Below are 27,796 nucleotides of genomic sequence, written 5' to 3'. Positions count from 1 at the left end.
GTACACAAACTAACAACACACACTGATGCACTGTCACACACTCACAGCACACCACACACAGTACACAAACTAACAACACACACTGATGCGCTGTCACACACTCACAGCACACCACACACGGATGCACAGCACCGTCACACACTCGCAGCACGCGCCGCGCCGAGGACCCGTCCACGCCGTGAGCGCACGCGGGCTGCTGACGCCCAGACCCACACGGCTCGCTCTCCCCGCGCCGTCAGAGAGAGAGCGAGCGAGCGCGCGCGAGCCAGCCGCCGGGATTAACACAGGGAGCAGAGGAGCCGTCCGGACACGAAGGAAACCAGGTGGCTCGGGGACGGACCGGCGAGTTCAGAGACCGCACCGGCGGGGCGGCAGGAGGAAGCGCGGGTTCGGGGGGAAGAAGTTTTCCAGCCCTGTGGCGCTGCGAGGAGCGGGCGCGGGGAGGGTGCGCGGGGATACGACACCGCTCCGGGATATCTACTCCACGGGCAGTCCCCGCTCCACAGTTACAGGGACACGGAGGGGTCTGGGGCCGCTCCGGGAGCAGCGCGGCGCGGCGGCGGGACGTGGGATTTGGGATCGAGCGAGGGAGTCGCGTGGACCCCCCGCCCGGGCCCGCGGGAGGAGTGGGCTCCCCACGAGACGGTCCCCCCCACGGAGGAAGGTAAGCGCCTTACCCGCCGGCTCCAGACTGCCTCTCTAACTTCCACACGCCGCGAGCAGGGTTGGGGTGCCGGGGGGTCTGGGCTCACGAGCCGACGCTACAGCCATAAGCTTATTAAGGCGTTTGCATAAGAACCCCCAATAACAACAACAACAACAACAACAACAACTTCTTTCTACACTGAGGGAAAGAGAACCGTTTCGTGCACAAGTGTTGGTATTATTATTATTATTATTATTATTATTATTATTATCGCAGAACTTCAGCGATTTGTCACAAAACGTCCTGTTCCGCCTGGGAGACGGGCCGGGTGTTCGTTGGGAACAGTGCGGTGAGCCCGTGCGGAGGATGGATATCGGAACCGCGTAGTTCGGTTTCCTCAGCCGCTCGGGGGGCTCGCCACTCTCCTCTCCACGGGCGCGAGGAGAGCGCAGCTGCGTGGAGCCCACGCGCGCAGAATCCCCCCCCTCCCCTCCCACGAGAGCCCGCGACGCCGGTGGCGGTTCGGCTTGGCTTCGGTGGGCGTCTCAGAGAGCGGGTCCCGAGCGGTGTCAGACCAGACCGGACCGGTCTGGACCGGACCCGCGCCCCCGCGCGCGCCGGGTGCTCACCTGTTGTTTCCCCGTCACGGAAAGACACCTGCGTGCTTCCCTGCGTGAGACCGGTCTCAAACCATCCCCCCCGCGTGGCATTGATTTCGTGTCGCGAAGAGTTTGAGGAACATGCTTCTAATGAGGCGTTATTTTTTATTTTTTTGTACAATGGAAGAGATTGCTACTCGCGGTCGTGCGTGTGTGTGGGGGGAGGCAAGTTGCTTTTCAATTTTGAAAGATGGTCGAGATTCTAAAACCCGTCTTTTATTTTTAAACAGATAGATTAAGATTCACACACAGATAAATCCAAACTCAGACACAGATAGATTCAGATTCACGCACAGGTGAATCCGGATTCACGCACAGAGTGCTGTATATTCGGATTTACACCTGAACACCTCCAGCAGCGACCCTCGCCCGGGAGACGCATTTGTATTCACCTGCTGGCCTTCTCGCGCCCCTCGGGGCCAGTTCCCCCAGTTCCCCCAGTAGCGCTGCTTTTCAGCTGCGTCGTGTCGCTGCGACACAAAACCCCAAACCAGACACTACCCGTTTCCCCGGGGCGCAGTTCTGGCCTCCTGGAGCGACTGCCCCCCGGGAGAAAATCTCCCCAAGCAGGAGAGGAGAGTCAGGGACCACCGGCCTGGCGCGCTACAGAGGCCCCCAGCCCCACGAGCGGAGAGTCGAGCTCTTCCTCCAACTTTCTTCTGAACGACACGGGGACACAAACCGCCATCGCTCCAGCGCGAAGAGCGCCGCTTTCGCAGGTCGGGCCGGAGAGCAGCACAGGCGTGTCGTGTGGCCCAACTTCACGCGGAATTCAGGATTTTGGCTCCGAACTGTTCCGGTTTCAGTGTTGCACAGACCCAGCCTGACGGCTCCGGCACCACTGACCGCGACAGCGACCGCGACAGCTGAACCGCGCGGCAGTTTCAGTTTCCTCCTGACATCGGCCTGTAGAGGAGGACAGGCAGGGTGTGATCGGGGAGGCGGTACCGTGCAGGTTCTGGTGCGGGTTCTGGTGGGCAGGACGCCTCGGTGGACAGGACGGGGAAGCGGGCAGAACCCCCGGCCACTCCGGCCGAGGGGGGGCGCGAACCGCAGGCAGAAGTTCGGCTCGGCGGCTCGTTCGCGCCGGGCCGGACCGGACCGGCGGACCCCGGGCTGGAGACGCGCGCGGGGCAGGAGCGGCGGCGGCGAGGGGGGGCGCGTTCACGGGGGCGCAGGCGGGCGCATGCATCGACCCGCACTGAGCCGGCCGAGCCCAGGCGCACACACGGGCTCGGAGGCGGACAGCGATGATGATGATGACCAGTAAACCTGGAGTCCTCATCAAGCGGTCCAGCGCTTGAACCCGCGGACGCCCGGTCGGTTTAAAGGGAACACTGCCTCTGGGGGACTCGCTGTCAGTGGGCGACAGCCCCCCTGTTTCCTGAAGGGCCGTGTGTTCTCACAGGCGGTATATGTCGGGCGGGAATCGACACTTTGAAAGCAGGTTTTCCTTCCGTTTCGAGTTGGGGTAGTCCGTGTGAACTGTTATTGCCGTGTGCGGGACATGTCCTGTTGCTCAAAGTAAAATCAAGTGTTTCAGGTCCAGTACAGGCCGAAAAAGACACCCAGTAAAGTTGCTCAGGAGAGAGGGAGTGGGTGGCAGCCCTGTTCCAGCACCTGGGGGCTTGCTAGCCTCCTGGTGTGATTGTTGAAGACGTGGTCAGCTGTGGAAGGCAGGTCGTGGAGGTTATTGCAGAGTATCAGCGCCAGAAGCAGGGAGCTGCTCTGCATACTTTGCACAGCAGCACAGCAGCACAGTGCTGAGGCGGCTTCAGGACCGTCCGCCTCCGGACAGCTCCCCTGCCAGCTTCAGCACTGCGCAGGCCAGGACACCTCCACACCACAGCGCCTCATACACACGAGACAGCACCAGATTCCAGCACAGCCCAGCGCTGGACAGCTCCTGACTGGGTCTCAGCAACGCCAGTGTGAGCAGACAGACAGACAGACAGACAGACAGACAGACAGACAGACAGACAGACAGCTCCTGACTGGGTCTCAGCCCCACCAGTGTGAGCAGACAGACAGACAGACAGCTCCTGACTGGGTCTCAGCCCCACCAGTGTGAGTAGACAGACAGACAGACAGCTCCTGACTGGGTCTCAGCCCCACCAGTGTGAGCAGACAGACAGACAGACAGACAGACAGACAGCTCCTGACTGGGTCTCAGCCTCACCAGTGTGAGCAGACAGACAGACAGACAGCTCCTGACTGGGTCTCAGCCTCACCAGTGTGAGCAGTCAACCGTCACCTTTTAGGAGCATGAGATACAATTAAAGAGCTCGAGCTCAGGTCTCAGAACTGCCCACCCTGCAAGAGCCACTGTGACTTCGGCTTATTGCTGCGAGGGCAGTGTTCCTGAGCACCAGCTCTGCTCACTCAGGCACCTGCCGCCGAGCTGCTTCCTGAGTCTCCTGTGCCTAATCCTCCACAAGCCCGGGTCCATCGAACGGAATAATGAAGCACTGTCCCCCAGGGGCGCCCGTCACACCTGCGCTCTAATTAGGCGAGGCTGGGGGAGATAGCCCACAGGCTGCCCTCAGTCACGCGGTAGGCCTCTCCCCTGGGCAAGCAGGGCAGCGCCAGCGCTGTCACTGCCAGCGGGAGAGATCCTCAGATCAGCTCCCCTGCCGAACAGAACCGGGCTGGGATTGAGAACTAACGCCTTCCCGCTTCTAATCAAATCCGGTCCCACAGAGTGACAAAACAACCTGCAAAATGCAGGAAAGGACTGGCCCTTTCCCAGCAGTTCAGAAACGAGATCGGTCACCGAGTCATCTCTGCTCCTAGAACGGCGTTCCGTTCGGCTGCTCCACAAGGGGCCCTTCTGAACCGGTCGCTAACCGAGGCGGGAAGGAGGACCCCAGACCCGTGGGACACCGTGGCCCTGCAGGCCCCTGCAGGACCCTGTCCTGGCCAGCACCCCCAGGTCAGGCAAGTGTCGGGGCCCCGGCGAGGAGCGGGTTCGAGGGTTGAGCTGCAGGGTAGCTACACCGACGGCGATGATGAGCTCAGGTCCTCACAGTGACACAACCCCCCTGTCCAAACACGATCACAGACTCATCTCATCGGAAGAATGAGAGTCCAGATCTGTTCTGTGTGCTTCAGTGAGAGCAGGAAGGAGTCGTTCTTCAGTACTTTATCACAACAGAAACATGGAAACGTGGCAGTGGAGGAGAGCAGTCGGAAGAAGGACGAGCTGGCGGGTGGACTGTAGTACCCGAGGTCGTGTCTGTGTGCGTGTTTGTGCACGCTTGTGTGCGTCTTCGATCTCGGCACCTGTCCTGCGCTGAACTGGCCTGTTTAGAATATCCGCCACCCATGAGGTCCTTACTCCTCACTCTGCTGCCTGTGACAGTGCAGAAATCCCTCTGTCATCTCAGCGATCGCGGCAGCCCCCCGAACACCAGCGGTTCTGTAGAGCACAGCATTTCACCGGTGAGGGGAGACCCCCGGACAGCCCGATGTCTAAACCGTACAGCAGGACAGCGAGACGCGGCGAGGTGGCCGATAGGATATTCAGGCCGGACTGTCCAACTCTCAGCCACGGCACAACCCCTCCAGAGCCCAGCCTCTATTCCACTCCCCCGGAAACTGCTCCTGCTCCTACGAGAAGCCCTACAGCTCTGAAATACTTTCCGCGCAGAACCTACTGAAATAAGAGTCCCCGAACCCCTCAGACTTCCCAACACCCCACCCCACACGCCAATGCATAAATATCGGCATCTGTGTAAGGCCCTGCGTGGCACACAACGTTTGGGCTACACGACGGGGGCGTGTCAGCTCTGATTTATGCCAGGTGTTTTACCGGAGGCTGCTGTCTCCATGTCCAGGTGTCACAGTTCGATTCGGCAGGTCTGCTGCTGCTGCAGGACTGCTCCTGCTCCTGCTCCTAGTCTGGCAGAGGTGCATCTCTATAAACACAGGAGGGATTCCTGCAGCTTTCCCACGATGCATCACCGTAAACAGGCTGCCCTTGTGCCACAGCTCTCTGTACTTCACTTTCGTTTTCCTCGGTGCTGTAATGCTTTGCCTAGCTTACACCCTGTGTCCTTCAGCGGTTTCTGCCCCTACCTCTGCCGCTGAGAGCCGTGCAGGTGCCTGTCCGTGTGGAGTCTGCATGCTTGCATGGAATTGTAGTTTTGTTTTGCAAGGGGCTATAATTTTGTACGTCTGGGACCTGCTGCCGCCATGCTTGTCAGCCTGTCCACAGGACAGGAAACTACACAGACGGACTACCGCAGCTCTGTCTCCTCGCACTGGTGCTGGGGAGCGGTCAGCTAACCCGTGGGTTGCAGGTTCCAATCCTGTGTGGGGCTCAGCTGTTGCACCGCAGAGTGAGGCACAGCACCTTAGTGGCACATATACGATTTTTTTCTATTGCACATTTTATTTAAAAGTATATTTTTAAGCCTATTTCTACCTTTTTCGGTCAATGAAATAGTACTCCCTGCTGCTCCTGCTGGGGGCTCAGGCTCCGGGATCTAACAGGACAGATCCTTCCTGGGGGCAGGAAGCCGAGACGCAGCAGTGGTTCACGAAGGTGCTCTGATCCCTCCAAGGAGACCGGCCCTGTGGGATCAGCCCGCTGCCCTCGGGACAGGGAAACCGCGGCTTAGAGGCAATAATATATGATCCCAGGATTAGCAGAGACAGCCGGAGAGGTGGAGGAACAGAAGATCAACAGCCCTGCTGTCGGTGCTCTGCCCCCGTCTGTACGGAGACAGGAGACCTGCCCTCCGCCACGCGCCGTCTCTCGAGCGCCCCTCTTCCTGCCCCGCCTGCAGCCCCAGACCAGCCCCCCCTCAGTGCTCCCCAGTCCCGCTGCTGGTGACCCCCAGAGCTGCTGGTTTCACTCCCCCCCTCCGCCTTCGCGACACAGCCGGCGCCGTGACGGATCTGTGAAGGTGCTGCGCTGGAATGTCTCTGCTTGGTCTCCAGGCACGAGGCGGGGCTTCGGCTTCACTGACACAGAAGGCAAAGGCTGAAGCTCCAGCATGGTTCAGCTCAGGTGCGTCCGACCGTGATGAAGTCAGCCAGGGGTTTGACTGGGCGACTGAGGGCCGGGCTGGGGCACAAGCCCAGCAGGCGTGGGGGTCCCCAGCACCAGGACTGGGAGCCCCTGCCGCAGAGGAACATGGACGTGTCAGAGTACGTGCAGAAGGGCTGCATGAAGCTTGAGAGCCGACCTCCAGGAGCAATTTGAATCTTCTCTCCCGATGTGACATTCTCAGACTGTTCTAAGCAGAATTGGCACTCAAGCTGGGAGGGTTTCTGACCGGCTCGTATCTAAATTCAGTGATCTGGTGCTCTGTAAGTGATCCTTCGCGGAGTTTATTGTCAGAGGCATCATGAAAACGACTTCTTTGGTCACAATGCACAGGAACACTGTAACACCGCGGGGAGCAGGGTAACGGATGATCATCACGTCACCAAGGCTGAGCTAAAGGAAATGGATTCATGAAGGTAAAAAAAAACTACAAGTCCCAGGTAACCCTGGGGCTCTGGAGGAGCGTGAGCAAGCAAGGGCACCTGACGCACCTGGAGAGCACCTCCCGTGGGTAGTTAAGGGAAGGAGCAGCTGTCTGGGAGGACTGGGGAGCTGTGGAGAAGGTTGTTCTTGACACAGGAAGGAGAATTAATAAGACTGAAGGAGCAACTTGACCTGGTGATTTTGAACGTGGACGACTGAAGAACATGGTTCTGGTTAACCCAAAAACCTGGACTGGGAACTGGACAGGAAAATACAGAAATGAAGTTGTTTTTTTTCGGTAAACAAGGCTGTATTGGTAGAAAATCAGCCTATTCAAGACTCCAGCAAACACACCAAGACCTCAGACAGCTACATCGAACATCCAAGCCTTAAACTTTAACCTTTAACCTTTGGTGGGAGGGAGGGCTACCTGCTGTACCCAGAATTCCTGTACTGCTGTACCCTGTTCATCAGCCATACAGGCTATGACTTGAGCACCGTGCACCGGACATGTGTGTCACTCAGCCCAGCGGTCAGTGGCGGAGCTCTGTTTGTGTATTTCACGGTCTTCTGGCAAACCGAACAGCCCGTCTCCTCACCAGACCCTCTCTCGCTGTCTGTGTGAGAGCTGAGAGCCGCTGTGAATCAGCTCTCTCAGACGAGGCCCGCGCGCGTGGGGGTGGGGAGTTGGCGCGAGAGAGAAAGAGAGAGCCACCGCTAGCAGAAGGACAGGGGGACGCGGGGACCGGAGCCCGGGGGGTGTGAGGAGCAGCCCGGTCAAGCCCTCGCTCGCTCCTGTAGGCCCGGCTGCACTCCCAGAGCGGGTCAGAACCACTGGCCGCTGGCCCCTTTCCCTTGCTGCTGTCTATGAATCAGTCTCTCATCCGTGACTCACAGTGTACAACACTTACGCCCCCCATTATCTGTGGAGACCTCTCCTCCTCTCTCTCCAGCACACACACAAACCCAGAACCTGACATAGTTATTCAAGCAGGCCCTGGTTCCCATGGCAACGGCTTTGGTAATTATTTAATGAGCACCTGGTGACTACATACTGTGTACCTGGCACTGTGTACCACACACACACTGCACACCTGATGTATACACGCTATATACCTGGTACATACAGACTGCACACCTGACAGAGCGATATACATTGAGTATACATTGACAGCACACAGGCACGAGATGCTGCACTCCTGGTGTTTATGTACTGTACACACACTGCACACCTGGTGTACGTATACTGTGCACAAACTGCTGCACACCTGGTGTTTATGTACTGTACACACACTACACACCTGGTGTACGTATACTGTGCACAAACTGCTGCACACCTGGTGTTTATGTATTGTACACACACTGCACATCTGGTGTACGTATACTGTGCACAAACTGCTGCACACCTGGTGTTTATGTATTGTACACACACTGCACATCTGGTGTACGTATACTGTGCACAAACTGCTGCACACCTGGTGTTTATATACTGTACACACACTGCACACCAGAAGTTTGTATATACAGTACACTGTACACACAGTGGTGACCAGCAGGAAGAGCTTGATTTTGCCACCTGATACTGTGAGTCTGTCCCCACCCTGAGGGGGAACAGGCAGCTCCCTCCCTGCAGAGTGAGTGGCACTCAGCTGGCGAGACCTCAGGAGGCACTGTGCTCCGTACTGCTGTGATGACCTGTGTACCCAGCCAGTCTCGCAGGCTCGGATAACACTCACCCAGTGGGAGCCAGTACTAACACAAGCATGGTTTTCTAGAACAACCTGAAAGGCAATCCTTTCATAACCCAAGCAAGAGAACAAGGGAAAGGCCACACAAGGCTACAGGCTACAGCTCGTTAGGTGGTTAGTAGTTAACTAGTCCAGGGATCTCCTCCAGATGTGTCTTGAGAGAAGCCAGGGTGCAGGCTCCAACAACACAGCTGGGCAGCTCGATCCACTCTCCCACCACCCTTTGTGTAAAGACGTGCCACCTGCTATCAGTCCTAATAGCCTAATAGTCCTAATAGCCTAATAGTCCTAATACTTTGAATACTTGAGACAGGGGGGGGGGCAGGTGGGCTGGAGGAGGGGTGTGAAAAGAGGCTCTCGAGGGAGAGAGGGGGCTCCAGGGGCTCCAGTATTTATAGTGTCCCAGGAGAGGAAGTGACGTCAGGGGTGATCGCTAATTATTGACAGCCGAGTCCGATTGAACTTGGACCTGTGGTCATGCCCCCGGAACAGTCGTTACAAACTCCATTAGTGATAGATTACAACAAGTATTCTAGGCTCGTCAGGAACATGCCCAAAGTAGTCTTTCTGTGATACCATGAGACAGCTAACCAGGACCCCACGTTTTCAGGAAACGACTCTTTAAGGACTTGGGGCCCCGTCCGACACGCGAAATTGCTCATCCGAGTTACTGCTGGGGTTTTTTTAACACCTGCACGAGTGACCTCAGGAGGTCGCCCGCAGTCCGGAGCCCCTTGCTGGAATCCTGTCAGATCCTGTCACCTGCTGTTTGTAGGGAATGCGCTCTTCCCTGTTCATGAATTAGCAATGAATTCTCTAGAAGTTCTCAACCGAACTTCCGGTAGGGACGACCAAGAACGAGCCCATTTAGAACCCCAGTTATCTCACGCAAACACCCTGCTGTTTCACAGCCGCGCTCGGGAACACCTCCCTGTCTGGACACGGGTCCGAGCCAAGCGGCGGTTTTGTACTCGACATACTCCACAAACCTTCGTGTGCGCCTGGCTCTCCTGCGATACACATGTATTTAAGCGACTGGATTTTCCGTTAAAAACCCACCGAAGCTTCAAACTGCGTTACGTACCGTCATCCAAACGGATACGCGTTTCAACCTTTTTACAACGCCGTTACTTACAGTCTCTTAGTGTATTTCCCCCACCTGTGATCAAATAAATGCCGTAAAAACTGCCTTACTCACCGGTATGGAAGGGACCAGCCTCACAGCTCCTGGAGCTCAGGCGTGTCCTCTCGCCCTGGGTCGTCAGGGTACGGAGGCTTGCTGGCTCCACACAGTAAAAAACACACGAGAAACTTTTTGCGTTTGTAGAAGACACTATTGCGTCAGTAACAGTGTTGGATTAGTTCTGTGGTGTCCAGTATATCAGTAACAGTATTGGATCCGTGGTGTGATGTCCAGTGTATCAGTAACAGTGTTGGATCAGTGCCATGGTGTCCAGTGTGTCAGTAACAGTGTTGGATCAGTGCTGTGGTGTCCAGTGCATCAGTAACAGTATTGGATCAGTGCTGTGGTGTCCAGTTGTCAGTAACAGTGTTGGATCAGTGCTGTGGTGTCCAATTGTCAGTAACAGTGTTGGATCAGTGCCGTGGTGTCCAGTGCATCAGTAACAGTGTTGGATCAGTACTGTGGTGTCCAGTGTGTTAGTAACAGTATTGTGGTGTCCAGTGTGTCAGTAACAGTGTTGGATCAGTGCCATGGTGTCCAGTGCATCAGTAACAGTGTTGGATCAGTGCTGTGGTGTCCAGTGTGTCAGTAACAGTGTTGGATCAGTGCTGTGGTGTCCAGTGTGTCAGTAACAGTGTTGGATCAGTGCTGGGGTGTCCAGTTGTCAGTAACAGTGTTGGATCAGTGCTGTGGTGTCCAGTGTGTCAGTAACAGTATTGGATCAGTGCTGTGGTGTCCAGTGTGTCAGTAACAGTGTTGGATCAGTGCTGTGGTGTCCAGTGTGTCAGTAACAGTGCTGGATCAGTGCTGTGGTGTCCAGTGTGTCAGTAACAGTGCTGGATCAGTGCTGTGGTGTCCAGTGCGTCTGAAATGTATCTGCTGACCCTTTTCTGGACTACTTGCAGAGCAATAATATCATTATTTAACGTTCCGAAAAAAATTGTCCACCCTCTTCAAAAATGAATCACCAGCTTCCTCAGATACTGGTATTTTTACTGGGTGTGCCAATGGAAACGAAGAGAGGATAAATGGTCCATCTCGAGGGCGGCACGGTGCCACAGTGGTCAGCGCTGGGGCCCCGGGTTCGATTCCTGGGAGTGCTGTCTGTGTGGAGTCTGCATGTTCCCCCCCGTGTTCACATGGGTTTCCACCCAGGGTCCGAAGACAGGCTGGGAAAACTGGCCGTGGTGTGAGTGTGTGTCTGTGTGCGTGCCCTGCCTCGTGCCTGTTGCTTTGCTAGGACAGACCCCCGGCTCTCCGTGACCCTCGGTTGCATAAAGCAGCTGGAAAACGAATGGATGGAAGATATTAATCCCCACCTTTTAAAGGGAAAGCATGTAGCCACACATGGGCGGCAGCAGAGCCGCACAGGTGCACATATTGAATGCAATTAATTAGGACTGGCTTGGACACCGCCTGCCGCTGCTGGCCTGACTGGAAGCGCCCGTGACTGGTGCGGAGCCGCGGGGCTCCTCCTCTCTCTGTCTGGAGAGGCGCTCTCGGCTGGGCTGGCTCACGGGGGAGAGAGCAGCCCGTTTCCACATCAATAACGCTTCTGTGGAGCGATAACAACACGCGTCCCTGCGCCTCGGTCTGCAGCAGGGAGGGACGCTCGGGGGGGCGGCGGCAGCGAGGAGGAGTGGGCCGGGCTCCACCGTCGTACCTGGGGGGTTGTGGCTTCAGATCCCAGGGGTGGGAGCACAGCTGTAGGGCGTTAAACCACAGTACCTCACCTCCACGCACAAGCGCAGCTGCATAAATGGGAGCAAGTCGCCAGAGATTGAACCATCAGCAGGACGAACGATCGGTGGGCAGGGTGACCGCGGAGAGCGGCACCGGAGCACATCGTGAAAACCAGATCACGGGTCACTGACCGCCTGCCCCGCTGACCACACTGCCTCTGCGGGGGGCGCTCGTGTACGGTCGGCTCCCGACGATCGGCTGATGGAAACGGGGATCCCCCTGACACTCGGGGGGTCTTCAGGAGCAGATATATACTGAACACACTGCACTCCTGGAGTGTGTATATACTGAATAGCTGCTGTGTGCATACTGTATGCTGTACTGAACACACTGCACTCCTGGAGTGTGTATATACTGTACTGAACACACTGGTGTATATACTGAAACCTGGTGTGTATATATACTGCACACACACCGTACACCTGGGGTATATATACTGCACACACGGTACACGGTACACCTGTAGGTGTTTTAAGACGGCAGTTGATCCAGCCAGATCTGTGAGGTGTAGCTCACAAAGCGGGCGTGTGCGGGCTGTGCACAGGGGAGGGAATCGAGGCCAGTGACGAGGGTGCTCAGGTCCCGAGGCCGGTTTCGTGACGGACCACCCGGCGTGGCGTGGCGTGGCGTGACCAGGCGCCTGGAGACTTGGTCAGTGTGCCAACGACAGGCCCTGTGTGACGGGCCGGGTGTTTTCCTCAGCCAAAACACCCTGCGAGAATCACTTTCACAGCCGCGGGAAGAGTAGAAATGAATATCAGAGAAGGCTTTGAATGACTTTGTCCTGTGCTAAAAACACACCGTAACTCCCGACCGCTGCACGCAGGGTACGCGCACAGCAGAGGCACGACGCTCGACGTTTCATCTTAAAAGTAAAAGTTTCGTCTCTTCCGTTGCAAGACTGTGACGACACGCCCGCAGAGGCGCCCTGCGCGCCTCGGACACGCGCCCGAGTGTCACCGGCGGCGGCGGCGCTCGCTCACCGGGCGCGGGGGCTTACGTAAGGCGCGCCCCCGGCCCGGCTGCGGGACCGCGCCGCTCCGCCGAGGCCGCCCGCTGCCCGTGAGTGTCCAGCAGGCCCCACATGACAACACGAGGGCTGCAGTGAAGCAGGGGGGGGCAGCAACTCTCCAGCTCCGTTCCTCAAAGCTCCATAACCCGAGGCAGGTTAACAAAACAACACCAGGCAAGAACGGACCCCTATTAATCCTCAGTTACACGCTTACCAGCACACGTCACTGTTTGCATTCATCAGCAGAGGCTTCACCGTTAGTGTCTGCACTGGGCAGTTTCTATCAGTGCTGAGTGCAGGAATGGCGCCTTTATAACAGCTCGTTACTCCACGGGCTCCCCAACTCTCTCCTCTCCCCCTTTCGGCAGGGGTCTGGCTGCCCTACTTCCTGTCCTCCGTGGCATTGATTGTTTATTGTGCTTTTTCCCCACGACGTACAGAGCCCTTGACTTCGGAAAGGAGGATGATGAGGATGATAATGAGGATGATTACTGCTGTTGCTCATGAATCCGCGGTGCACTGACGCGGCAGGGGCTCTGCGGCGCCACTGGTCTCGACCCAGGGCCCGGCTCTCTCCCTGATCTGCAGACACGACGGGACAGGCAGGCCCCTCGCCTCGCTGGGCTGTCTCCTGCACTCAATCAGCCTCCCCGAGGAGCGGGCCCACTCGATACGGCCCCCCGACCGGCGAGCGTGGGGGCAAGGGGGGGCTGGGGCTCGTCTCGGGCGACGCTCCCCCTCTCGCCCGCGGCTGGAGAGCTGCTCCTCGCTCCTCGGAGGCTCAGCGAGGGAGCTGTCAGCTCTGATCTGCACACCGCACCGGTCGCCCTCCCCCTCCCTGCGCCGGGGACAGGGGCACAGAGCTGTGAGAGGAGACCAGGCCTGGCGTAGTTGCCTGATCCGGGCCAGGTTTCACCAGCGGTCGGGGCGCCCCGGAGCAGTCAAGCACGTTGCCCGACTGTGCGTTCATACACACGGGTGCGCTCGGGTGACACAGCGCAGGGTATTTCAACCTGTGCGCTCACTGCTGCTGAATCCATGCAAATCGCACAGAGCCCTGCTGCAGTCTGTGGTTTAAATCACTGTGCCCTGTGCTCTGCGCCCTGTCTTCATCTCAGTGTCGTCTGCTGCACAGGTGGACAGCAATGGCACTGAGATACTCGGAGACACAGTAGAACATTCCATGACTGGGCTGTGTCAGTGTCCTGGACTCCACAGGGACTAGAAGAGTCTAGAGCCCTTTGACTGGGCTGTGTCAGTGTCCTGGACTCCACAGGGACTAGAGGAGTCTAGAGCCCTGTGACTGGGCTGTGTCAGTGTCCTGGACTCCACAGGGACTAGAAGAGTCTAGATCGCTGTGACTGGGCTGTGTCAGTGTGCTGGACTCCACAGGGACTAGAAGAGTCTAGAGCCTGTGACTGGGCTGTGTCAGTGTCCCAGACTCCACAGGGACTAGAAGAGTCTAGAGCCTGTGACTGGGCTGTTTCAGTGTACTGGACTCCACAGGGACTAGAAGAGTCTAGAGCCCTGTGACTGGGCTGTGTCAGTGTCCTGGACTCCACAGGGACTAGAAGAGTCTAGAGCCCTGTGACTGGGCTGTGTCAGTGTGCTGGACTCCACAGGGACTAGAAGAGTCTAGAGCCTGTGACTGGGCTGTGTGTCAGTGTGCTGGACTCCACAGGGACTAGAAGAGTCTAGAGCCCTGTGACTGGGCTGTGTCAGTGTGCTGGACTCCACAGGGACTAGAAGAGTCTAGAGCCCTGTGACTGGGCTGTGTCAGTGTCCTGGACTCCACAGGGACTAGAAGAGTCTGGAGCCCTGTGACTGGGCTGTGTCAGTGTCCCGGACTCCACAGGGACTAGAAGAGTCTAGAGCCCTGTGACTGGGCTGTGTCAGTGTGCTGGACTCCACAGGGACTAGAAGAGTCTAGAGCCTGTGACTGGGCTGTGTCAGTGTGCTGGACTCCACAGGGACTAGAAGAGTCTAGAGCCCTGTGACTGGGCTGTGTCAGTGTGCTGGACTCCACAGGGACTAGAAGAGTCTAGAGCCTGTGACTGGGCTGTGTCAGTGTGCTGGACTCCACAGGGACTAGAAGAGTCTAGAGCCTGTGACTGGGCTGTGTCAGTGTGCTGGACTCCACAGGGACTAGAAGAGTCTAGAGCCTGTGACTGGGCTGTGTCAGTGTGCTGGACTCCACAGGGACTAGAAGAGTCTAGAGCCTGTGACTGGGCTGTGTCAGTGTGCTGGACTCCACAGGGACTAGAAGAGTCTAGAGCCCTGTGACTGGGCTGTGTCAGTGTGTGCGTGTGTGTTTGTGCGTGTCTCCACCTCAACAAGCCCCTCAGCGTCTCTGTGTGCTGAGCTGCTCCAATAACTGCGCGCGTCATTGACTGCGATGGGAACTCTGTGTCTGTCATCACCGCGCTCCCAGATCGATCCTGTCCCTGCCAGCCACTTTCCATTGACCTGCCCTCCCTGCCTCTCTGTGCCCGGGCACACGGCTGCCCGCCGCCCCCCCGCCCACGCCCCCGGGCCGTCCCGCACTGCGGGGCGCGCACAGAGGTCAGGCCAATAACAGCGGGCCAGCCGCGGCCGGGCCTCTCTCTCCTCTCTGACGGGGCGCGAGCGCTGTGGAGCAGCAGGAGGCAGGGTCTGTCAGTCAGAATCTTGCACTGGTTTGTGTCAGAGCCTTGCTGTGAGATCGCCCGCTCTCCTCCGCCTCTCCCTTCGCCCCTTCCCTGAGCTCCGCTGAGCTCCGCGCAGCACGGGCACTGAAACCCACCGGTCAGTGCTGCTCTCGTTCCTGAGGTATAGCGCCTTCTTGTTTTCGGAAGGCCACGTGCCTCTTGTCTCTTTTGTGAGGGGTGAGTGATATCACACCCCCAGAAAGGAAGGCGCTATATAATTTAGGAACGAGAGCAGGTGGGAAGTCGCAAACCGGCACAAACAGGGCAGTAACGACCGCGGTGGGTTTGACCGTCTCCTCCTCTGCCTCTCCCCGCCCCCTCGCCCCTCTCATCCCTCTCTCTCCGTCTCTCCCGCTGTCCGCAGGCACGCCACGAGCAGGCCAGCTGCCATGCCGATCCCCAATCTTCCGAAATAGACCCTGCCTCCGGCCGAGGCCGACGCCCACCCCCTCGCCACACCTCGCCCAATCGCCAGCCGGGACGCCCCGCCAGCCCGCCCCCTCATCCCGCTGAGCGCCAGCCTGATGATCACTAGCGCCATGGGGACGGTGCGCGTCAACAGGTGAGGCCGCACGCCGCCGTACAACCTGACCTGACGCCCCAGCGTGTCGTATGGGGCTCTCTGCGGTCTAGACACCCTGAGGTGGAGACACGCACAAACACACACGCACACACTGACACAGCCCAGTCACAGGCTCTAGACTCTTCTAGTCCCTGTGGAGTCCAGCACACTGACACAGCCCAGTCACAGGGCTCTAGACTCTTCTAGTCCCTGTGGAGTCCAGCACACTGACACAGCCCAGTCACAGGCTCTAGACTCTTCTAGTCCCTGTGGAGTACAGCACACTGACACAGCCCAGTCACAGGGCTCTAGACTCTTCTAGTCCCTGTGGAGTCCAGCACACTGACACAGCCCAGTCACAGGCTCTAGACTCTTCTAGTCCCTGTGGAGTCCAGCACACTGACACAGCCCAGTCACAGGCTCTAGACTCTTCTAGTCCCTGTGGAGTCCAGCACACTGACACAGCCCAGTCACAGGGCTCTAGACTCTTCTAGTCCCTGTGGAGTCCAGCACACTGACACAGCCCAGTCACAGGGCTCTAGACTCTTCTAGTCCCTGTGGAGTCCAGCACACTGACACAGCCCAGTCACAGGGCTCTAGACTCTTCTAGTCCCTGTGGAGTCCAGCACACTGACACAGCCCAGTCACAGGGCTCTAGACTCTTCTAGTCCCTGTGGAGTACAGCACACTGACACAGCCCAGTCACAGGCTCTAGACTCTTCTAGTCCCTGTGGAGTCCAGCACACTGACACAGCCCAGTCACAGGCTCTAGACTCTTCTAGTCCCTGTGGAGTCCAGCACACTGACACAGCCCAGTCACAGGCTCTAGACTCTTCTAGTCCCTGTGGAGTCCAGCACACTGACACAGCCCAGTCACAGGGCTCTAGACTCTTCTAGTCCCTGTGGAGTCCAGCACACTGACACAGCCCAGTCACAGGGCTCTAGACTCTTCTAGTCCCTGTGGAGTCCAGCACACTGACACAGCCCAGTCACAGGCTCTAGACTCTTCTAGTCCCTGTGGAGTCCAGCACACTGACACACAGCCCAGTCACAGGCTCTAGACTCTTCTAGTCCCTGTGGAGTCCAGCACACTGACACAGCCCAGTCACAGGCTCTAGACTCTTCTAGTCCCTGTGGAGTCCAGCACACTGACACAGCCCAGTCACAGGCTCTAGACTCTTCTAGTCCCTGTGGAGTCCAGCACACTGACACAGCCCAGTCACAGGCTCTAGACTCTTCTAGTCCCTGTGGAGTCCAGCACACTGACACAGCCCAGTCACAGGCTCTAGACTCTTCTAGTCCCTGTGGAGTCCAGTACACTGACGCAGCCCAGTCACAGGGCTCTAGACTCTTCTAGTCCCTGTGGAGTCCAGCACACTGACACAGCCCAGTCACAGGCTCTAGACTCTTCTAGTCCCTGTGGAGTCCAGCACACTGACACAGCCCAGTCACAGGCTCTAGACTCCTCTGTTCCCTGTGGAGTCCAGCACACTGACACAGCCCAGTCACAGGGCTCTAGACTCTTCTAGTCCCTGTGGAGTCCAGCACACTGACACAGCCCAGTCACAGGCTCTAGACTCCTCTAGTCCCTGTGGAGTCCAGCACACTGACACAGCCCAGTCACAGGGCTCTAGACTCTTCTAGTCCCTGTGGAGTCCAGCACACTGACACAGCCCAGTCACAGGCTCTAGACTCTTCTAGTCCCTGTGGAGTCCAGCACACTGACACAGCCCAGTCACAGGCTCTAGACTCTTCTAGTCCCTGTGGAGTCCAGCACACTGACACAGCCCAGTCACAGGCTCTAGACTCTTCTAGTCCCTGTGGAGTCCAGTGTGTCGTACGGGGCTCTCTGCGGTCTAGACACCCCAGTGTGTGTCGTATGGGGCTCTCTGCGGTCCAGACACCCCAGCGTGTCGTACAGGGCAGGCAGGCTGTGGATCTGCGGATCACTGTGGATGCAGCTGTCCTGGTGAGTCAGGACAGCGAGAGCAGGACTGTTCCTGCTCAGGTTTTATCTCTAAACCCCCGGTGACCGCAATCCCTCATCCCTGCCCCGCTGAGAAGGTCATGCCTGGGGGGGGGGCAGAGGTGGCAGATGGTCACACCCGCAGCCGGGGGCCCGACAAACAGACTGACCACACACCCCAGACCCGCCGCCCCGCAGGGCCCTGTCCCGGGAGCAGGGTGCGCTGTGGATCTAGACCGGACTCCGCCCCAGCTCCGCTCCATCGCTGTCTCTCTGTCACCCCTCTCCCAGGTACAGCATCGTGTCGACGGACGAGGACGGCCTCAAGGTTTCCACGCTGGGGCTGCACAATGGGGGAGGGGGAGGCGGTCTCCACAGCAACAGCAGCATCAGCATCAGCCACCACCTCTCAGGAGCAGGAGGAGGAGGAGGAGGAGGGGGCGGGGGAGGAGGGATGGGGGTCCACAGCGGGCAGGGAGGAAGTAAGGTGTCGACGATGGGGCCGGGGCGCCTGCGCAGCCGCTTCGTGAAGAAGAACGGCCAGTGCAACGTGGTCTTCACCAACATGCAGGACAAGCCCCGCCGCTACCTCGCCGACATCTTCACCACCTGCGTGGACATCCGCTGGCGCTACATGCTGGCCATCTTCTCCGCTGCCTTCCTGGCCTCCTGGCTGCTGTTCGGACTCGTGTTCTGGGGCGTGGCGCTGGCCCACGGCGACCTGGACCTGGGCCGGGGGCTGGGCTCGCACCTGGGGGGCGGGCCCGGAGGCGGCAGGAAGGAGGAGGAGGAGGAGTGGAAGCCCTGCATCCTGCACGTGCACAGCTTCGTGGGGGCCTTCCTCTTCTCCATCGAGACCCAGACCACCATCGGCTACGGCTTCCGCTGCGTGACCGAGGAGTGCCCGGTCGCCGTGGCCACGGTGGTGGTCCAGTCCATCGTGGGCTGCATCATCGACTCCTTCATGATCGGCACCATCATGGCCAAGATGGCCCGGCCCAAGAAGCGGGCGCAGACGCTGCTCTTCTCCCACCACGCGGTCGTCGCCCTGCGCGACGGGAAGCTGTGCCTGATGTGGCGGGTGGGCAACCTCCGCAAGAGCCACATCGTGGAGGCCCACGTGCGCGCCCAGCTGATCAAGCCCTACATGACCGCCGAGGGGGAGTACCTGCCCCTGGAGCAGACGGACCTGAACGTGGGCTACGACGCGGGGCTGGACCGCCTGTTCCTCGTCTCCCCGCTGGTGATCGTCCACGAGATCGACGAGCAGAGCCCCCTGTACGGCCTGAGCAAGGAGGACCTGGAGACGGAGGACTTCGAGATCGTGGTCATCCTGGAGGGCATGGTGGAGGCCACGGCGATGACCACGCAGGCCCGCAGCTCCTACCTGGCCCGCGAGATCCTGTGGGGCCACCGGTTCGAGCCGGTGGTCTTCGAAGACAAGCACCGCTACCAGGTGGACTACTCCCGCTTCCACAAGACGTACGAGGTGCCCTCCACCCCGCAGTGCAGCGCCCGCGAGCTCAGCGACGCCTCCTTCAAGATGACCAGCCCCTCCCTGTCGCTGCCCCCGCCCAGCCCCCCGCCCGCCATGCTGCCCCTGCCCACCAGCGCCTTCTGCTACGAGAACGAGGTGGCGCTGCACTGCCGGGAGGAGGAGGAGGAAGAGGAGGAGCGGGGGAGGGAGATGGAGGAGCTGAGGGACAGGGCGGGCGATTTCCGCGCCCCGGACGATGTCCTCAGAGTCCTGGACGTGGAGAGCCGCCTGGAGTTCGACCGGCTGCAGGCCGCCATTCCACTGGACCCGCTGTCCTTCAGGAGAGAGTCAGAGATATGAGGCAGACTGGGAGGGGGGGGGGGCACAACCTCTCCCAACTCCAACCCCCCCTGGACAGCCCAGATCCAACCTACGCCCTCTTCGCTGGGACGGGTTTGCTTGTTGGCCGTTACCCTTCCCCGAAAAACACGCCTTCCCTCCCACCGCCGGGCTCGACCCCGGCTCGCCGCCTGCCTCCGCTCGTTCACGCCCGCGGCTCGCGGTCGGGAAGGCGCACGGGGTCGCAACCCCCCTTCCCGCCACTCCCTCCACGGGCAGGAGGGTCTGAAACCTGGAGCGCGGCGGGCACGCGGACGTCGGCCAGGGACGGGGGTGAGCACGGCCGGCAGTGGACTCCTGGGAGGGGCAGGGAGGCCACAGTACAGTGCTGGCCCCCTGCCGAGTTGGAGCCGGCAGGAGAGGATCAGCCGAAACCTCCCCCCCGGCCAGCGGTACGCCGACAGCCCGGCCATCATGGCTACCATCCCCAGCTGCCCTCTTCCCTCCTCGCCAGTAGGGCTCCGGGACAGGGCAGGGCTCTCACGCTCCCGCGAGAATCACACGGATGGCGCCCGTCCACCGGGAGACAAGCCTCCCCGCAAGGGGACCTCGACCCCGGAGGAAAAGGGTCCTCTGGGCGACACGGACAATCCCACAGTAATCCGCAAGACGGCTTCCCTCCCCTTTCCTTCCCCCTCCTGTTTTGATTTCTGCTTCGGGCCGCCGACTCGCTGCGCTGCAAGGCCGCAGGGACCCTGCCGCTGTGGCCCCGGCGGGGGGGGGTCGTCGCAGGGGCCGCCCAGATCGGGGGAACTCCCGAGGGATTCCCGAGGGAGCAGTCACGCGGAGGAATCACCTTCGGTTTCTTCCAGATCACTGGGAAACCTCACTGTCTTCTTCCGCTTCTCCACCACGGGACCGGAACCCCCACTCCAGTCCACTCCAGTCCACTCCACTCCACTCCACTCCACGACAGACTTCCAGTTCTCCTTTTTGTTGTTGCTCTGCAGACTTTTAATTTCACTTCTCTTTACAGGCGTTCCGTTATTTTCCAAGGAGGACAATTTTAAAAAAGACTTTGCTTTTCCGAAGGCGCTCGCTCCGATCTGGGGCTCTCTGTCCGACTCTCTGCACTGGATCGTACCCGCAGATCCGCTGTGTCCCCTGCTCCGGATCCGCAGTCTGATGCGCTGGGTCTGGCGCGGGAGGCGCAGGTTTCTGGACCAGGGATCCGGGCTCGAGCCGCAGGGAGGTGTGGAGGCGAGGCCGGAGACCCGGGGGGGAGTTCGTATCGGCTCATCCCCTTGCATGCTCTCGGTTCCTGTCCGGACTTTGGGGATTACGAACGAACGCTCTTCTGTTTCCGTTCAGGTTGACCTTTTATTTTCGTTTGTTTTTTTTTCCCGATTTGAAAGCGCAACTTGTTCTTGAACTTGTTTATACACTGTATGAACTGCACATGAGGCTAAAAGAAAAAAAAACTTGAAGCCGGTGTTTGTTGCTTAGCATGACCTGCACAGTAAACTTTGTACCTATTTTTGTTTTTTAAAAAAAGATGCAGTTATTTCTCCATTCCTAAATTCCCGCCTGGGTAGCTCGCACGATAGAATTTCCGGCAACTCTGCCCATTTCCTGGTGTAGCTGTGGCCACACCCTCCCTCACCTGACCTCCAATCACAGTCCTGCGGCTTTGAGAGTCGGCCTTAAAAGGAAATGGGGGGCGTGTCCTCTTCTCCTAGGTTAGGTCACTGATGAATGCAATGGAGTCACCTAGGGGCTCAGCTGGAATGCAGACAAGAGGAATCCACTGAGGTTGTCCAGGACCAGAGTGGACACCCCTGTCCAGGCAGTCACCTGAGACGAAAAGGACAGGGACCCACCCAGGGACAGCGCTGAGCTCATCTCATGGCCATAACCAGCCAGCGCTCTTCAAGGCTGTCACAGAAGATAAGACTCAGACAGGAGGAGCTTCAACAAGGCAATCCAGAGAGAGACTCCCATTGCCCAGCAGGCTGATCCGTTTCAGGTTTTACGGCACAGCCCCACGGAACTCGTAACTTGGGCGAGAGCCTGTCGTGTTCCGCTGCCAGATCAGAAACGGACCGAGCTGCTGGTCAATGAGGCTTCAGCTGTCCCGGTCCAGGGCGGGTCCTGTTTCTGCAGTCTCACGAGTCCCAGAACCTCAGAGTCAGACACCCCCGTCAGGCGCAGTCAAACTGCTAGACCTCCTCGCGCTGGTCCTGTCCTCCTGCTGCAGGAAGCGAGGCCCTCAGGATACACCTGCCTGCGAGACAGCATTGTTCACCAACGTCTGAGATCATACTGATGCATCACGCAGCTCAGAAGGAGAATCATTGCCTCGCAGTCGCGGTGGGTTTGCCTCCAACCTGTCGGATCATCCTCCCTCTGTCTCCCAGAGTCCCCTCCCTGGCCTCCTGTCCTCTCCCAGGCTCCTCCAGGGCTCCTGTCTGATCCCAGTCGCTGCACAGAGAGAGGCTGCACTCCCACAGACCTGACAAATGAGAAATCAAAGACAGCGTCAGGCTGAAAACACAGACGAGCAAACAGAGCAATCCGAGAGGAACAGAATCTTCTAAGGCAAACCATATATACGCTCTTTGTTTCTTTGGAGATTCATTAGAGGTCGTTTTATTAGAGTTCACTAAAGGTGTTTCAGGACATTTCACTGTACTGTCCTCTGACCATGTTGATAGATGCACATGCACTCACGTGTGCGCACACACACACACACGAGCGCGCACACACGCACACAGGCACACTCACTCACACAAACACACATATACACACACACACACACACACACACACACACACACACACTCACTCACTCACTCACTCACTCACTCACTCACTCACACACACACGCACACACAGCACGGTGAAGTTCCAAGAGCTCGGTGACACAGCGAGTGGGAGAGAGGAGGAGAGCTGATGCAATCTGTGCTCACTTTAAACACACAAGTGTCTTGTCAACAGCTCTGCGCCGACAGGAGCGGCTCTCTTCAGCGCACTGACACAGCGGGCCGGGCCGGGCTGAGCCAGGCTGGCCAGAACCGGGCCAGGCTGGCAGGGGGGGTGCTTAGCACATCAGCTGTTGCATAATCCCAGTGCCATGGGGCTGCAGCCAGACCCCCCAGCACCGTGTTATTGATCGTCACTGCTGAGCACTGCACTGTCAACCCACACATGCCCTGGGATTCCCAGACTCACGTATTTCCACCAAACTGGGTTTTATTTTAAAAAATAAGGCTTTAATCATCTCCCTTCGTGCGTTACCAAGACTTGGACAAGTGGTTCTATTTCTGCAGGCACTGACGTGCACTGATGGACAGACTGTACATCGGCAGAATGAAACTTGTGTAATACAGCAGGGGGAGGCTGAGTTTCCACACAGATCGGAACAGATTTCTCCCTTCTCAGAAAGTCCTGTTCCCTCCCAGGATGCTCTCTCCCTGTGCTTTCGCTCGTTCTCTTCATTCCCCCTTACCTTCCTGTCTTCCCCGTTCCGAACCTGTCCCGGACTCTTCCAGCGGCCCGTCGCCACCCCTGTCCTCCCCTCCCGATCTGCCCCTGACCTTGACTGTTTCCTGCTCCAGCTTGCCTTCTTGTGCCCAGGCTCCATCCTCTCCCTGCTCCCCCTGCAGGAGGGCTGCCTGGGCCGGTCTGGACAGCAGGGAGACCAGGTGTCCACTAGGTGTCCTCTTCTGCGTCAGTGATGGAGTCAAGGATAGATGGAAACTGGCGATGTCTGACGTTCTCGATGGCTCTGTGTTCTTGAAGGCTCTGTGTAGGAGGCGTGTTCTGCAAGGCTCTGCGTCAGAGGCATGTTCTTCAAGGCTCTGTGTCAGAGGTGTGTTCTTGAAGGCTCCGTGTCTGAGGCGTGTTCTTGAAGGCTCTGTGTCGGAGGCGTGTTCTGCAAGGCTCTGCGTCGGAGGCGTGTTCTTCAAGGCTCTGTGTCAGAGGCGTGTTCTTGAAGGCTCCGTGTCTGAGGCGTGTTCTTGGAGGCTCTGTGTCGGAGGCGTGTTCTCGAAGGCTCTGTGTTGGAGGCGTGTTCTTGATGGCTCTGTGTTCTCGATGGCTCTGTGTCAGAGGAGTGTTCTCGATGACTCTGTCAGAGGCGTGTTCTAGATGACTGTGTGTTGGAGGCGTGTTCTCGAAGGCTCTGTGTCGGAGGCATGTTCTCGAAGGCTCTGTGTCGGAGGTGTGTTCTCGAAGGTTCTGTGTCGGAGGCGTGTTCTCGAAGGTTCTGTGTCGGAGGCGTGTTCTCGAAGGTTCTGTGTCGGAGGTGTGTTCTCGAAGGTTCTGTGTCGGAGGTGTGTTCTCGAAGGCTCTGTGTCGGAGGCGTGTTCTAGAAGGCTCTGTGTCGGAGGTGTGTTCTCGAAGGCTCTGTGTCGGAGGTGTGTTCTAGAAGGCTCTGTGTCGGAGGTGTGTTCTCGAAGACCCTGTGTCGGAGGCGTGTTCTAGAAGGCTCTGCGTCATGCATTAGCACTAACGAAGCAGCAAGCACATTCTTGAGGAGCTCGTGTCCTGTAAGGAGCACGTTGTCAGACGCTCTGCGTTCTTCTGGGGAGGAGGAGGAGAATCAGGCCTCCTTCCTCTGCTTCAGGTCAGCCTCACGGCTGAGGCTGTGGACACAGCTGGGGATCTGGCAGACCTGTAACTCTCTCTGCGGTCAGGACAGGCCAGACAGAGCCCCCACACCCCCATCCTCACCCCTCTTCCGAATCGTGCCATAAACCAGTGTCTCATGCTTCTTTTCACACCCTGTTGGGGTACCTCTCTTCAGTACGAGGTCCTCGGGATTGTTTGATATCCGGGCGAAGTCCACACCCTCAGAGCCTTACCCCCCAGAAGCAACTGCATCCCCTGAAAAAGGCAGACTATAAATCAGAGTGATCGGGTATCGATCAGTGCTCTGATCACTGGTCTCGTTCCAGCTGAGCTCCTCCTGCGAAACCAATCCGATTTTTAAACTGCATCTTTTGGAGCCTGAAACGCTACAGAGCTGTGATTGAGGGAGACCTGGGGTACACCAGGATACTCCAGGAGGGGGTGCGACACAAAGCGATGCTGTCTCCCCACAACAGCAGCGAACAGCGAAGGCTGTGTCTCCGTGACCGGGCTTGCGTACGAGCCCCAGGCACAGGGCTCACCTGTCTGTGTGAGAGAGGGCTTGGGAGTCCCTTTCTCTGGTGAACCTTCCCGCTGCACAGCTGTTCCAGCCAGGCCAGGTTTTCCGACGAGCTGCGGGCTCTTGCGTGCCAGGGGCGAACCCATCTGGACTGAAGGTCAGGACAGGTCTCAGACAACCGCTCCGCGAACGCAGTAGCACAGTCTGGGGGTCGGCAGGGAGGCAGACCTGGAGTGGATCCAGCCTCTGGGCACTGGGACACTAGTAGGCAGTCCGAGCAGGGAGCTGCGTCAGCAGGCCTGGGCAGGGGAACGAGTCAAGCCTGCAAAGAGGCTGTGGGGCCTAAGAAGCATCGAATCAACCTTCAGGGGTCCCTGTGCAGCCCTGTAGGTAGCTGCTATGGAAGGCTCCAGGGCTGTGGAGGGGGCGAAACTCAATGAGACGGACTTTGTCTCTCCCGTTCCAGATGTCCCAGATGTGGAACTCCCAACACTCACAGATGGTTTATACTGTGGGGGGGCGGGGTTAGGTACCAGTACACAAAGAAACACACCTGGCATTCCAGTCCACCGCAGGACTGCGATCCAAATGAATCTCTAATTACCCCATCAAGCCCGAGCTGGGCGCGAAGAGGAGCCCTGGACCGCAGCCTGCCTGCTCCTGGTTCGATTGTTTTTTTTTTTAAACTTAACAGATGAATTACTTTGTTGTTCTCGTTGTTTTTGTTTTTGTTTGGTTTGGTTTTTAGAGGAACTGACCTTCGACCCTGGCTAAGTCTTCCTGCTTCATTCAGATGTACAGCTGTAAATTAAACATCACGGTACAACACCACAGGAGCGAATAAGGAAAACGATCTCTGAAAAGCACTTTATTCAATGTCTAGAAACTCTGTTGTAACATATTTAAATAAAGATATATTGTTAATTTTTCTACCACTCTCTGTGATTTCTGGCTTTCCTGAGAGAAGCCCCCTGGCTCCTTGCTGTGACTGGAGGGGCTCGGTTTCCCCCCTGGCCTCTGTGAATTTGGATGAGAGTGTGCAATAATAACTGCTCACACTTATATAGTGCTTTTCTGGACACTCCACTCAAAGCACTGTACAGGTAACCCCCACCAGTGGTTACACCCCTACTCTTGTCGAGAGACGCCCTGGGATTGTTAATGACCTCAGAGAGTCAGGACCTCGGTTTTACGTCTCCTCCGAAGGACGGCGCCCGTTTACAGTACAGGGTCCCCGTCACTATACTGGGGGTGAGCGCCCCCTGCTGGCCCCACTCACACCTCTCCCAGCAGCAGCCTCAGTTGATCCCAGGAGTCTCCCCTCCAGGTCCTGGCCAGGCTCCCACTGCTGGGCTCCAGTGGGGCTGCTGGCTGGGAGCTGCAGGGTGACGTGGGGTCTGGCTATGTGCTGCTCTGTCCCTGAGTGTGCTGTTATTAAGGGGCGCAGAGAGAGCTCAGCTGTGGCCTCGCTGGGCCCTAGTGGCCCCCCACGCGCCCGCAGGGCAAGGTCAGAGGTCAGAGCTCCGAGCTCCAGAGGCGCTGACCCATTCCTGGGCGGGGGGCCTCGGAGCTGACGGGCCACTCTGAGCCGATAGCGGGGCGTCCCGTGAGCGAGCTCAGGCCTACACTCCGTCTGGGGCCCCTGGAAGAGGAATAACACCGGGATCCCAAAGATCGGAATCGATCTGCGCACCCCGGGAGGAAGTGGGGTGCTGGAAGGTACCCACCTCGACGATGCACCCCGAAATAATCTGGGGCGAGGAGTGAGAGAGACGGGGGGGCACGTGGCAGCAGAGGTCATGACCCCGGGCTCTGGGATCCATCTCCCTGGCTGGAGCGCGGCCTGGGATCACCGGGGGGGGGGCGCTGGAGCATCGGAGGGGGGGGGCAGACGAAGGCAGGAAATCTGGGAAAGAACTGGGAAAGAGGGAAGACGGGGTTGGGAGTGACTTCCCTTAATTTCAGCCCACTGGGTGTACAACACAAACGCAGATAAAGAGACGTTAGAAAGGCCGTGGGTGTCAGACGCTGCACAGATCCCAGCGTGCCTCAGATCACTGGTGCTGTAACACCTCGCCGCTGTGCTGTCAGCGCGGCGCGGGCTGACACGGAGAAGACAGGCTAATCACAGGGCAGAAGTAATGACTGGGTTTCAGATCATTACAGCCAGCTGCCAGCTGTACCGAGGCTGTCGCAGAGAGGGGAAGGGAGGGAGACGGAGGGGCTGAGTGTACTCGGGTTCAGCTGAGTTTGTACCACACAGAGGACAGAGACTGCCTCTGAGGCACAGACGCTCCCCAAAATATCATTGCCCCTCTTCCTAAGTTAGCCCTGGTTTCGAGAGACTGGACAGCCCACAGACACACTGACCCTCCAGGAGAGAGACTGGACAGCCCTGGTGTAGAGAGACTGGACATCCCACAGACACACTGACCCTCCAGGAGAGAGACTGGACAGCCCACAGACACACTGACCCTCCAGGAGAGAGACTGGACAGCCCTGGTGTAGAGAGACTGGACATCCCACAGACACACTGACCCTCCAGGAGAGAGACTGGACAGCCCACAGACACACTGACCCTCCAGGAGCAGGACTGGACAGCCCACAGACACACTGACCCTCCAGGAGCAGGACTGGACAGCCCACAGACACACTGACCCCCCAGGAGCAGGACTGGACAGCCCACAGACACACTGACCCCCCAGGAGCAGGACTGGACAGCTCTAGCATAGCTGAGATAGCACAGCACGTGTGTGTGTGCTTCCATGTGTGTGATCATGGTTGTGTGTGCGTGCACAGGGGGCAGAGGTTATCGATACAGAGTCCATTTAGACTTTCGTGCAGCTCGGGGTTCTAACACACACTCTGACAGCAAAACACTTTATATAATAAGCAGATACCCTGGAGCCCTGACTGGCGGTGGGTTGTGGCCAATGAGAAAAAAGTTGGGCCAAATGACAATGGTTCCGCCCTCCGCTGTAGGGCTTTTGTGAGAGAGTCAGAGGGAGAGAAGAGAGGGACAGGAGTCAGAGGGAGAGAGAGAGGAGGAGAGGAGAAGGAGAGGGGTCAGGGGGAGAGAAGAGAGGGACAGGAGTCAGAGGGAGAGAGAGAGGAGGAGAGGAGGCAGAGGGGGACAGAGGAGAGGGA

The 27,796-nt window shown here is 58.1% G+C and overlaps 1 protein-coding gene across 2 annotated transcripts; it reads left to right on the top strand.

Moving 5' to 3' along the window:
- On the top strand, positions 1-25,581 carry LOC107078893 (ATP-sensitive inward rectifier potassium channel 12). 2 transcript variants are annotated; one of them, XM_069197013.1, is made up of 3 exons: positions 1-664; positions 15,519-15,716; positions 17,974-25,581. In XM_069197013.1, exons 2-3 carry the CDS (start codon positions 15,679-15,681, stop codon positions 19,517-19,519), a joined length of 1,584 nt encoding a protein of 527 aa, XP_069053114.1. In that variant the 5' UTR covers positions 1-664; positions 15,519-15,678; the 3' UTR covers positions 19,520-25,581. The 2 variants fall into 2 exon arrangements, with proteins under 2 accessions (XP_069053114.1, XP_069053115.1); XM_069197014.1 differs by lacking the exon at positions 1-664 and having other exon boundaries at positions 15,424-15,716.
- Positions 25,582-27,796: the final 2,215 nt, after the last annotated feature.

Source organism: Lepisosteus oculatus, chromosome 12 (assembly GCF_040954835.1).
Source record: "Lepisosteus oculatus isolate fLepOcu1 chromosome 12, fLepOcu1.hap2, whole genome shotgun sequence".
In the NCBI taxonomy this organism is placed as follows: domain Eukaryota; kingdom Metazoa; phylum Chordata; class Actinopteri; order Semionotiformes; family Lepisosteidae; genus Lepisosteus; species Lepisosteus oculatus.
This window is presented reverse-complemented; position numbering and strand designations above follow the sequence as displayed.

What these genes read in the sequence shown, in the direction of transcription:
- LOC107078893 (XM_069197013.1), top strand. Translation starts at nt 15,679, where the DNA reads ATGATCACTAGCGCCATGGGGACGGTGCGCGTCAACAG. An exon ending in GGGACGGTGCGCGTCAACAG is followed by an intron (nt 15,717 to 17,973) that starts GTGAGGCCGCAC and finishes CCCCTCTCCCAG; the next exon opens with GTACAGCATCGTGTCGACGG.